General features: G+C 36.6%; 1 protein-coding gene across 3 annotated transcripts in view; it reads left to right on the top strand.

The window, feature by feature from the left end:
• The window catches only part of ASAP2 (ArfGAP with SH3 domain, ankyrin repeat and PH domain 2), a 92,099-nt gene that overhangs the window by 60,530 nt on the left and 18,393 nt on the right, over positions 1-13,176 (top strand). For all 3 annotated transcript variants that reach the window (XM_039331858.1, XM_039331856.1, XM_039331857.1), the window contains 5 exons: positions 2,173-2,260; positions 10,019-10,067; positions 10,412-10,578; positions 11,068-11,201; positions 11,937-12,031. In XM_039331858.1, coding sequence (XP_039187792.1) covers positions 2,173-2,260; positions 10,019-10,067; positions 10,412-10,578; positions 11,068-11,201; positions 11,937-12,031 — 533 coding nt within the window. The remainder of the gene's footprint in view (positions 1-2,172; positions 2,261-10,018; positions 10,068-10,411; positions 10,579-11,067; positions 11,202-11,936; positions 12,032-13,176) is intronic.

The raw sequence follows: 13,176 nt of genomic DNA on the forward strand, positions 1-13,176 counted from the left end.
CTCTATATTTATCTCAGCAAAAGTATTCCAGTAGATACCAAAGGAAAGGAAAGAAGAAGGAGAAAGTAGAGACTGGGTAGAGAAGGGTTAGGGAGAGACAGAGGGAAAGAAAATAGTGGTGAGGATAATGAAAAAGCAGAAAAACTGGCGGGGGGGGGAGAGATGCTGATAGATAGAACAGATTGAAGACAATAAGGAAATTGAGATTAGAGAGGAAAAGTAGAAAGACAGTATTTGGAAGAATGAAACATCAGAAAAGTCAAATGGGAAAGCAGAGAAAAGGATGAATTCAGAGAGGCATCACAGACAGAAAAACTGATGGGGAGGCTTGGAGCAGGTAGAAAAGATTGGTAGGAATGTAGGAAAAAAAGATTATAGGCAGCAGAAAGAACTGTAATCCCAGGGAAAGCACTGTGGATGCAGGGGAAGTGTATGTTGTGAGAGATGAAGGGCAATTTGTGTCATCAGTGATGACCCTTGAGGCTGCATGTAGTCCATGCTTTGCTCACCTGGCTTGGCATACTACAATATACAGCCAGTGAGGTGTAGGTGTGTTTTATGGCAGATCATATTGTGCAAACCCAAGCCATTTTTGGTTTGTTCAATAAATGCCAAGTTAGCTAGTAACAGCTGTGTTTGCTTGTAGAGATAGATATCTAGCTAAATATGAGTGGGAGTATTTTGATATATTTCCTAGTAAGGTATGTTCCCTTTCAGAATGAAAAAGGAATGGATGAAGTTTCTATTAGCTGTGACATGCATTCCTAACTTTTCTAATTTGGAAACAAATAGGTCTGGTTATTCCTTCCATCAGTTAAAAAAAATCCATTTTTTTAAAGATTAAGGTCAAGGACGATTTCTGATTAGAACATCATTTCCAGGAAACATAGGCTTATGCAGTAAGGGACCAAAAGGGGTTATTGTATTCTCAGGAAGAAAAAAGGAACAAAAGCTATGCAAAAAAAAGGTTGTGGGTTTTTTTTTTTTAATGTCCACTTTTCCGTTTGCTGTGCCAACATAACATTGCATTGATTTAGAAATAGGTTTGTAAAGCACTAAGCCCATCGATTGCAGTCTTAATATGACCCCTCAGATCATACCCATAATTTAAAACCCTGGAAACTGACCATTGCTAAAAATTGCTTCATCGGCTTTTAAAATAAATAAATCGTATGTCTTGGTTCAGTTTTGTTTCCTGTTGTCACATTTTAACTTGATTTCTGGTTTCTATTCATTTTTTTAGAGCAGAGATTGGAATTAAATTCATTCCCCTACCTACAGTAGCATGCAAAGAGGTCTTTATATAGCAGGAGGAGAAAATAATACATCCAGATAATTTTTGTCCCATTTTTCCCATCAATAACAACTATATTCTAAATAATAGAATATACTTTATCTTTGATTATGAATGCCACTAATGTCTGCTTGAGGTCTATGGGTGCCATAAAAACAGGATTTTTTTCTTGCTGTGCATATTATGTAACTGCTCTGTCTTGTTTTAATGGTTAAGCTTTAAATGTAATTTTGTTCTGTCAAGTTACCAAAGTAATTTGTCTTGATTTCTGTTGATCTGCTATTATTAATATAAGAACTAAATGTTAATTGTAATGTGTGGTATTTAAACATAAGGGAGTCTTGCATTTCTTTTCAGTCCTAGTAGGTCTCTTATAAAAGTATGTTCTATTTTAATTGGTCACCATTAATTTTATTATCAGATTACCATTAATTTTATTACCAGATACAAACCAGATGTTTCCTCTGTACAGTAAGTTAAATTCCATTAGTCAAGTTACAGCAGGAAAACTGTAATTAGTAATTAATTGCCCATTTTTTGTCATAAAAATATAAATCACATCAGTATGAGTTGCTTAGAAGAATAATTTGCCACATTTGAAAAATACTTGAGTAGAAAGATTATTTTTTTAATCACACCAAAAATGTAAATTTTTAAGTTGATCCAAACTCATCCTAAAAACAGTAATTCAACTTAATAATAGATTATTCAAAAACACTGGCTATCTATATATTTCATTAATTTCTGCAAGCACAACTTTGATGGGCCTAACTGCAGGAGGGTTTTTCCTTTCAGAATCAATGGTAACAGAAAATGTCTTTATTCTTTATATGCTTTTACTAAGGGATTTCCTTTTTGTTTTGTTTTTCTTTAATTAGGCAAACCGACCTCCTGCAAAGCTCAATCTGTTAACTTGCCAAGTGAAAACAAATCCAGAAGAGAAAAAATGTTTTGACCTCATATCACGTAGGTTTGTTGTTCAGTTTTGTAGGTACTCTTATTTAAGTTAGTTCTACTTATTTCCATATTGTCTCAGAAAAGGAATTAATGCGAGATTCCGATGTTCGGTTCAAATATAGTTAGAAGATATTTCCTGCAGTTTGCTGTCTATAGACATTTGTCTTTTCATATATAATTGTATATGTGTGTCAATGAAGCTGTCTGTTGCTTTTATCTGTTATCATTGCTACGCTAACTGTGAGGTGCAACTTTATACCTTTTTTCAAATTGGTTTCAAGTGTGCTTTCCTGATGTTGCTTCAGAATTAAATCTCAATCATCGTGCAGCATAATGCAGTTTTTTAACATTTGAAAGGCAAATGATAAAATTATATATAACTGCCATTGTAGCTTTTTGTTGGGAATAGGATTTCTCCTTTTGTACCAGGAAATGACAGAGCATATTAACAGGTTTCAGAGGGTAAACATTTGCTCTCATCAGTAGCGGCCTATTTCTTGCCGCTTGTTTATCACAAAACAGTTGTAAGCATGGTTACCGTGGAAGAAGACTCATCTGTCCGTGCAGCGCAACTTTTGTAAAGGAAATGGAAAGGTCACTACAGCTTAAGGGGATGTTTTACCTAGCATCAAAGAGCACAGCAGGGAACCAAATGGGCAAACCACAGAAATAGAGAGGCAAAATGTGGTCAAAAGTAAGAAGTCATAAGAAGAAGAGAGCCTATTTTAAATTTCACAGTAAATAGCCAATATATTTTGTTAGTAACTGTATAGTTCCACATACTACAATAACAGTATCCCAGACACTCTATTATGCATTATGAAAGGTATTAATGAGATGAGATCATACAGGGTATTTTTCTGATGGCTCATTGGATTTTACTGATTTGTGGAGATAAGATGCTATAAATAATGACATTTAAACAGCATTTTGTGTCTATATACATTCACTTCCACATACAATTGTATTTATAACAATCCTCAGGTTTTTTTTTAAATTAAAATACGGCTTGGGGTTAGCATTAAGGAATTTTTGGTTCCGTTGAAGCTTTTTAGGAATCACCTTCATTATATTCTAAAGCTGCTTGATAGACCACACACCTTTTTTTGGTTAAAATTTGATTAGTTATTGAAATGTAAAATACATTTTTCAAGGAAAAAAGAAAATAATGTCCACACACTTTAAAAACCCTTCTAAGAAATTCTGAATTACTGAATACTTTGTTGATGTTGGTTTGTTCATGAACCTATGTTGATTATTTTGAGGACTGGGTACATGTTACAGATGTGCTGATTCTTTTCTTTTATTCTTCTCCTTTTATGTGCATGAATCTTTGCTTCACTATTTGCTTATTCATAATTGGAATGGTCTCAATATAACACAGCCATAATTAAGGATAGTTCAAATCTAAGCCCAATTCAAGACCTCATTATAAGTTTGGAAACAATGGTTGTTGCCAGGATACACTGAGATATGAAATTAAATTATTCTTGAAATTTTCTTTGGAGGAAAAGATAAAATTTGCTTGCGAGAGATGAACAGGGAGACAGAAAAATGGGCAATGAAATCCTGGCACGTATCCATAACAGTGCTTATTTGCAGTTTTCATCTGTATTTTGATTGATTTAGTGCTGCTTTATCTGTGCTGATGATGTGCTTTTAGATAGTATATTTTTTGGTCAGAAAAGAAACAGTTGTTTGGTCACTCAAAGTGGGTATTCAGTAAATAGTTGGCGGATATATTTTGGACATCAGAAACATTATGGAATCATTTGTTTACATGCTGTTGAGAAAGACCTATTTTATTCATTTCTGAAGAAAATATTTTTGTCTACTTAAACTATGAGCATATAGATTCTTTCCATGAGTTAGAATTGATTTTTTTTATCTCTAGATTCTTTTTTTTAACAAGTGCTGTTTAATTGTTCCATAGCTCCTCAATAATAAGAACAAGAACAACCAAGTTTAACAAAAGGTTTTGCCTTAGTTTCTTTTTATGTTTTTACTCTGCTGTTTGTACATTTTATTAGATTATAGAATAACATATAAAAATACAAAAGCAAAGAGTAGGACACAGTGGGGAGGGAAAAGAGGAAAGAAAAGTGAGGGGGAGAAGGGAAAAAGAAAAGAAAAGGCATTGACTTTGACTTCCTCTGTTGCAGTAGAATGAAGCATTAACATCGAACCTCAACTTTTAACTTTTCCATAATAATATAAACTGGCCATTTCTATAACAACAAATCAATCTAATCAGTAAAACCCAAAATCAAAGTTTCATTTTTTTTCCACCTCAAGCACAACATCCAGAAGCGGTCTCCATATGGAAACAAAAGTATTTATATTCGTTTCTTTAATCAAAATAGTTAATTTAGCCATCTCTGCCAACTCCATCAGCTTCTGTATTTTTATGTTTTTACTCTGGTTACTGTTTGTTGCTCCCCAAATGAAGCTAGATTTGACATTGTTTATGCATATGTCTAGTTGGTTAGCAGTAGGAAGTTAGTGTCCAGAATTGGATGTAATCAATAGCTTAAAGCTCCAAGGAAGCAGTTCCAGGTTAGCTTCCCAATTGTTTGATCTGTTATCCAGTGGAACATGTTGCCACATGATGTGGTGGTTTTGCCTTTGCTAAAGGTCTTCAAACAAAGGGTAGATGGTCACTGAAAATTGTGTAGTGGATTTTGCATCGCTGGGAGTTGGATTAGATAGCTCCTATAATCCTTCCAATCCTGTGATCTTTTCTTTATTGCTTTATTCTTTCGCTATATTCTGCTTCGTGATATGTAAAGAGAAGGACTTAACTGTCTTTTCTTTCTTTTTAATACTGTTTTTCTGGACTGAAATATTTAGTCAACAGGGTGGGTCCTACAACTGTTTAGGATTATTGCTTGGATGTTTTTGTTTATTGCATTGTTAAACGTAAAGCCCTTGCAGTCAGTCTGCTTCCAATGAATGTGCATAAAAAAGGATTTAGCCATAATTTATTTTCTTACCCATCTGAATCTTATTAACTGAAAATCAAGAGTTTACTCTTGGAATTGGAACTATGTCCCTCCCCCTTTGTTTGATTATGCCTAACATCTTTTTCTACATTCATTATAACTTCATTACAGATGTTCATTATGAGAGTTGTGCAGTGCTTCTGGGCATGTGGGGGTATAAACCTAGCACCTATCTGGAAGCCAGAGGAACTGTATCTTTTCCCAAAACTGCCTGCTCCTCAGAAAAGACATACTGTAATTTGTTTAGGAGTGCTAATAGTACTATGTACTTACCATTACATGTTCTGAAACTTTTTTTTTTTTAAAAAAATACAGATAGTCCTCGAATTATGATGGTAATTGAGCCTGGCAATTACAGTTGTAAATTGTGATGGTCGTAAAATGATTCACGGTATTGCTGGATCTGATTTTACAACCTTTTTCATGGGATTGTTGAGGAATGCCACAGTTGTTAATTGAACCCATTGTTCGCTGTGTGCATTTTTTACCAGAAACCACTGAAAATCGCAGTCACATGACCATGGGGCAGTGCAAATGACGGTAAATGCGGACAAGTTGCCAAGCACCCAAAATGCAATCATATGACTGGAGAGGAGGCAATGTCAGAACTTCAATAAGTACTTTTGGGTGGGTCTGTCATAAGTTAAAACATTCGCTAAGCAACTGGTTATAAGTCATTGACTGCCTGTATCAATTTAAACCCTTTATTCCCTTAATGAGCTAAAATATTTATCTTATTCATTATTCCCTTCCATCCCAACCTGTTTCTGTTGATTCCTGAAATTTCCCTCACTGGCTGCAGACATTCTGATCCTTCGTTACTTGCTGATATTTACATGTCTCTTCTTCTCCTTTTTTCTTCTTTTTTTTCGGAGTGGGGATGGGTGGAAGATTTATATGAACTTATCTTTAAGACAGTTTGTAAATGTGATTAAAAGAAAGATATATGTTGGCCCCGTTAACTCATTCTGTTATTTAGTGCTTGGGAAACTTTCCCTTGCTGTTCAGTCACCTTATTTTGCTTTTGCAAGAAATCTTTTTTTCATCCCTACCCTATATGAGCCAAGGTGGCGCAGCAGTTAGAGTGCAGTACTGCAGGCCACTTTAGCTGACTGTGTTCAGCAGGTCAGCGGTTCAAATCTCACCGGCTCAAGGTTGACTCAGCCTTCCATCCTTCCGAGGTAGGTAAAATGAGGACCCAGATTGTTGGGGGCAATGTAAATATATATATACGGGTATTTGTATGTAGGTCTTTGGTTGTTCGGGTTTTCTCCCGCGTAAAATTGGAAGTGTCTTGGCACTTCCAATTTTACGCGGGAGAAAACCCGAACAACCAAAGACCTACCCACATACATACATACATACATATACACACACACACACACACACACACACACACACATACACATTGCTTACTGGTGTACACCGCTTAGAGAGTGCTTGCGCTTAAAGCGGTATATAAGTCTCATAAATAAATAAATAAGTGGTTATCAAGAGCAGAGTGCATTATAGGAATCTGTTTGTGAGATGACTTCAGGCATGAAAGATGGGAGGACCTCCTGGTCCAGGAAGGGAAATACAGTAGAGGCACCTCTGCAAAGGCCCCTTTGCCCACAGCTACCACCTGCTCTTCAAACAGAGGTACATCTACTGTATTTCCCATCCTGGGCCTGGAGGTCCATTCATCATTCATGCCTTAGTCATCTCACAAACAGATTCCTGTAATGCACTCTGCAACACTACCCTCATTGTGCACACCAGTCTCAAATTGGGAAGCGTGACCCCATCCAAGACCCAAAGGTAGAAGATCCCTAGACCCAGTGCAGTCAAGTATCCACAGCCACTCGGCCTTTTTAGGGTGAGCTGGAGTCAGTTCTTCCCCAGCCAGATCTAGTCTCCAGCTCCTGGCACAGAACCTTGACAGCATTAGATGGGTCTAAGATGTACAGTTGCTCCCTAAAATATTTCAGTTTGTTTTTCAATTGAATTGTACACCTTATGTTGTTAGTTGCGAAGTCGTGTCCAACCCATGGAAACTGTTCCTCCAGGCCTTCCTGTCCTCTACCATCTTTTGGAGTCCATTTAAGTTCACGCCTACTGCTTCAATTACTCCATCCAACCACCTCATTCTCTGTTGTCCCATTCTTCCATTGCCCTCAATCTTTCCCAGCATTAGGCCCTTCTCCAGTGAGTCCTTCCTTCTCATTAGGTGGCCAAAGTACTTGAGTTTCAACTTCAGGATCTGGCCTTCTAAACAGCAGTCAGGGTTGATCTCCTCTAGGACTGACTGATTTGATCGCCTTGCAGTCCAGGGGACTCACAGGAGTCTTCTCCAGCACCATAGTTCAAAGGCCTCAATTCTTTTGCACTCAGCCTTTCTTATGGCCTAACTTTCACAGCCATACATTGCAACTGGGAAAACCATGGCCTGGACTATACGTACTTTTGTTGGCAGGGTGATGTCTCTGCTGTTTAGTATGCTGTCTAGATTTGCCATAGCTTTCCTCCCCAGGAGCAAGCGTCTTTTAATTTCTTGGCTGCAGTCCCCATCTGTGGTGATCTTGGAGCCCAGGAAGATAAAATCTGTCACTATGTACACCTTATATGTTATATTAAAGGTGAAAAAAAATCCTGAAGAGATTTAGCTTGGTCTGATTTTTTTGCATCTCAGAAGCCTGGCATTTTAACAGGGGCATGTAGACTTTCTATATCTACTGTGGAATTAGTATATCATCAGCATACTGATGATACTTAACTTTGAATTAATGACCTCATTCAGAAATTGCATGGAGGTGTTGAGCAAAAGGGGTGAGAATATAAAAACTTGTAGCATCCTGCATGTGAGAGTTCATGGACTCGTTCTCTCCCCCTCTGATAATGTTGACTGGAGTCAGTCACAAAGAAAAGAGAACCACTGCAGCACAGTGTCTCCTCCTCCCAAGTGTCAAAGCTGGTACAAGAATAAGTGGTGTTGAAAACTGCTGAGAAATCAAGGAGCACAAAGATAGACACCTTATCTACATTCTAGCCTTATTTGTAGGGCATTATTATTCACCCAGGATCCTCTTTTGCTAAAGCCCAACCACTTTCTCAACAACCTTCCTAAAATGGGAAGGTTGGAGATTAGACAAAAAATGCCCAAGATGATTGGGTTCAATAGCAGCTTCTTAAGGATCCTCCTTCAAGGCCTAGGAGAGCCAGCTTGGTCTAGTGCAGGGGTAGGCAACCTTGGCTCTTTTATGACTCGTGGACTTCAACTCCCAGAATTCCTGAGCCAGCATGGCTCAGCTTGGAAACCTCTCCCTTTCCCCTCAGCATGGCTGGCTCAGGAATTCTGGGAGTTAAAGTCCACGAGTCATAAAAGAGCCAAGGTTGCCTACCCCTGGTCTAGTGGTTAAGGCACCAGGCTAGAAACCAGGAGTTCTAATCCTACGTTAAGCATTGAAAGCCAGCTGAGTGACTTTGATGTGTTGCTCTCAGCCCAGTTCACCTCAAAGATAGCAGTGGTGGGGAAAATAGGAGAAGTAGTATTATGTCCCCCCCCCTGCATTGTTTATAAAAAATAAAGGATTAAAAGATGCACAGTTTCCTTTTGGAAGGCATTACCCATATGATGTTTGTTTGTGAGGAGGATAGATACTGCAAACAGTGTTGTTTTTATTGTGTTCTCCACTTATTTAACCCAGATGCTTGATACGGAACTGGGAAGTTCATATGTTGGAATTTCTGAAGAGGAATGGGATGTTTGGTTTGCTGGACATTTGATATTACTTTAGTTGCAAGACTGGGGACTACCATCCACTGACAGTCAAGCTTGATAGTAAAAATGGATTTAAAAAAAAATGTTTCAAGTGAGTTAGAAGGAACTTTATGAAAAGAAAGGACAGTATAACTGATCTAAACAAATATCCATTTAGGTAAGAAAACCACAGTAATGCCTGGCAAGACAGTTATTACTAATAACTACAAGTAGTCCTCGACTTACGACCACAATTGAGCCCAAGATTGATGTTGTTAAGTGAGACATTTGTTAAGTGAGTTCTGCCCCATTTTACGACCTTTTTGGCCACTGTTGTTAAGTGAATCACTGTGGCTGATAAGTTAGGAATCCGGTTGTTAAGTGATTCTGGCTTCCCCACTGACTTTGCTTGTCGGAAAGTCACAAAAGGGGATCTCTTGACCCTGGGACACTGCAACGGTCATAAGTATGAACCAGTTCCCAAGCATCTGAATTTTGATCACATGATCATGGGGATGCTGCAAAGGTTGTAACTGAAAAATGGTCATAAGTCGCATTTTTCAGTGTGGTTGTAACTTTGAACTGTTGTAAGTCGAGGACTACTTGTATTGTTATGGGAGTGCTTCTTCTTGGGCCCAAAATACTTATATTCCAGATATATGGGAAACAGGATGGAAAATAATCAACATGTTATTGAGAATGACTTGTAAAATGTGTACTAATCTCTGTTTATTCTAGCTAGTGCTGACTGAGTGAGATTAAAAAAAAAAAATACTTGCTTTTATATATGAAATGGTAGCAGAACAAATAGCCTCCAGATTGCTTAATCCTATACTTGAAGGTTCTTATTAATTTTAATCCTGTTTAACATATCACAGGGCAGTGATTTAAATACAATTATGAGATCAGTTTTTAATAAGTGAGTCAATTAAGTGTTCATTAAAATATGTAATTTGAATAAATAACATACATATTTATTTGTAAAAATAAATACATAGAACAATGATAAATTTTATTATTTTATAGATGACAGAACGTATCATTTCCAAGCAGAGGATGAACAGGACTGTCAAATGTAAGTTGCATTAATATTATAGGTAGTCCTCATTTTGCGACCTGTATCTTGTTCATTAAGTGAACCTGTCACTAACTGAAACTGCAGCTGTGCTTATGATCTCATTTCAGAGATATTTCCAGGTTTTATAATGTATTTCCTATTTCTCTGTTTCTTTTCATGTGATTTCTAATCCGTCCCTACAAAAGTGGCTTGAAAGCAATTTATCTATTCTCTGTTATTTTATTTTGTAGCCTAGCCTCAACCTTTGAAAACTTCTGTCTTTATTTAAATTTCATTCTGGGAGGATAGTAGCAAACTGTCAGTTCCATGTCATGCCATAATATATGTTTTTATTTTTCAAGTTGGATATCTGTACTGCAGAATAGTAAAGAAGAAGCTTTAAACAATGCCTTCAAAGGTGATGATAACACAGGAGAAAACAACATTGTCCAAGAACTGACAAAAGAAATAATATCTGATGTGCAAAGAATGTCTGGAAATGACATGTGTTGTGACTGTGGAGCACAAGGTGACTTTAAAATCTCATAAAATTACTGTCTTTTCCCTTCTTCCGTCTAAGCAGGAAGCAGTGATGAAAACAATGCCTGGATCCCCAGCATGCAGCTCAAGGACTTAGTAAACAAACAAATACTGTAGGATGAAATACTTTTCCGAGAACTCACAAGACAAGGGCAAACAAGGATGTTTTAGGGAAACAAAGAGATACTTAGGAAAAATTATATCATCTTTTGGGCAGTTTAATTAAAATTAAGTTTAAGAATCATGTGTGTGGGGGGAACTAATTACGAATAGGCCCTTTATTGTTATTTAACTTCTTTGTGTTTATATATAAATTCAAGTACTTCATGATGAAATAGCCCTTACAGAATTTTCATTTCTATGAATAAAACAGTCTAATTGCTGCCAGTAGAACTGAGTTAGAAGTCTCTTGAACAGATGGTTTCAGTACCCCGTCCAATAGTGGAGTAATTGCTGTTAATACCTTTCTCTCTTCTAGATCCAACATGGCTCTCAACAAATTTGGGCATTTTGACTTGCATTGAATGTTCAGGAATACACCGAGAACTTGGTGTTCACTATTCCAGAATGCAGTCACTTACATTAGATGTGCTGGGTACATCTGAATTGCTGGTAAATTAAAGATATTTCTATTAAAAAAAAAACCCTGTGAAAGTGTCTTCTCTTTTTGTAGGATTCATCCCATAGCAAGCTTCTATCAGAGAAGAAAACACACTAAAGTGGTTTTCCCTACTATAAATCCACTGAATTTCTACTATGTAGCTACAGAAGGCTGGAAGAACTGGGAAGAAGAGAAAATCCATTTACACATATATTGCAAACACCTTCAGCTTTGGGATTTAAGCTATATAATTAAATGTCACCTTAAAACATCTGCATTACATTAAAATAAACATATTTTCTTAAAATGCCACTTTAACAGATAATTGGAGAAAGAGAATGTCTATACCTCACAAAAGTCTGGTACAGGAAAGTGGACTTTCCTCTTTGCAGTAATACAGATTATATTTGTGGGTATCACTCAGTTTTGTGATGATATTATTACGCAAATGATGTAAATTGCAAATGAACTTGGTCCATTGTGTATAAAGGTCATTTTATTGAGATTTAGAAAACTGAAATTCCACTGTATAGCAATGCTATTTTCAAATAAACCTGGAGAGGTAATATTGGGCTTTTGTTTAATTTAGCTTGTTTGATTGAAATGTTAAAAAAATACGGCTTATAAAGTAAAATTTATAACTGGAAAATTTAAATGTTCAGGTTTTTTGATGCCTCAGATTGAAGGTATTGGTTTAAGTAGCCACTGGGTTCATTCACATAATTTGTTGACATTTTTCTTAATAGCTTGCTAAGAATATTGGGAATGCAGGATTTAATGAGATTATGGAATTTTGTCTGCCAGCAGATGAACTAGTCAAACCCAATCCAAGCAGCGATATGTAAGTATGAAAGATGGAAAGTTCAGAGTGATACATGTGTTGGTTGTGGCTTAATGCGTGAATTAAAGTTAATATGAGTTCTGACTTAGCGATTCAAGGGCAATCTCTTAAAAGTGATGTTTCTTTTGGCTCTTCTGGATCTGAAAAGCTAAAAGAGAAAATTGGTCATTTTCAGAGGTTCTGTTCATGTCTTTAAGTCATACAGAGATGAACCAAGAATTGGGACATCTGATCTTACTCCAGCTGCTTTCAAGCCTAACTCCATTTGCAATCTGAACACACAAAACTATTTTAAAAAGAAACGTGAAGTTCTTGAATCCTGTGCAATTTCTATAATTATTTACTACTAATTGTCACGTGATACTTGTAATAACGGCTAGTAATAACTGTTGGTTAATGGTATAAACTGTTGGTTAATGGTATAAACCAAAGCCAATAATTAGCTCTTCCCCAAGGCATCATGCAAGATATTAAAATAGCAATTAAGCTCTAGTATGAAAACTAACTTGGAAATAAGATTCTGTTAATTGCTGAAAAATTCTGATGTGTCAAGGAGAGGGGGATTTTTTTTCCCCTCTAGGAATCTATAAATGGTCACCTGGCAATCTTAAGATCACTTTGGTCCATTTTTTTTCTGACAGAATTTCCTTTTCCACTTTGCAGGTATAGTGTCTTCAAAGTCTGAGCACGCACAGGAGATTGCATTTGTGGGCGGGAGAACAGAAAGTCTATTTTAGAAGCAGAATTTTGTTGGATTTTGCCCATGCCAACTGGGATTGGATGATATGCTGAGAGAATTTCCCTTATTCTTGTAATGACTTCAGCATCCCTTCCACATTCAAAATCAGTTCAGGAGAGCTAAGGAGCTTTCTATAGCACATTTTGGACATGGGAAGCTTTAGGGCAGTGTTGTTCAAACTTTGCAATTTCAAGAGATGTGGATTTCAACTCCCAGAATTCCCTTGCTAGTGTGCAACCATGGCGATTCTGGATTTGTAGCAGATTTTCAGTTAATCTCATATTAACAGTAAACTGTTAAACTTTCAAGACTTAACAGACTTCAACTAAAAAAGAGCATTAGAGCAATGTTTTTTTTTTTCTAAATTCAGTCTAGAAAAATCTCCCTTGAATAATTAGGGAACATT

Source organism: Crotalus tigris, unplaced genomic scaffold (assembly GCF_016545835.1).
Source record: "Crotalus tigris isolate CLP2741 ecotype Arizona unplaced genomic scaffold, ASM1654583v1 scf7180000024439.5362192, whole genome shotgun sequence".
NCBI classification, from domain to species: domain Eukaryota; kingdom Metazoa; phylum Chordata; class Lepidosauria; order Squamata; family Viperidae; genus Crotalus; species Crotalus tigris.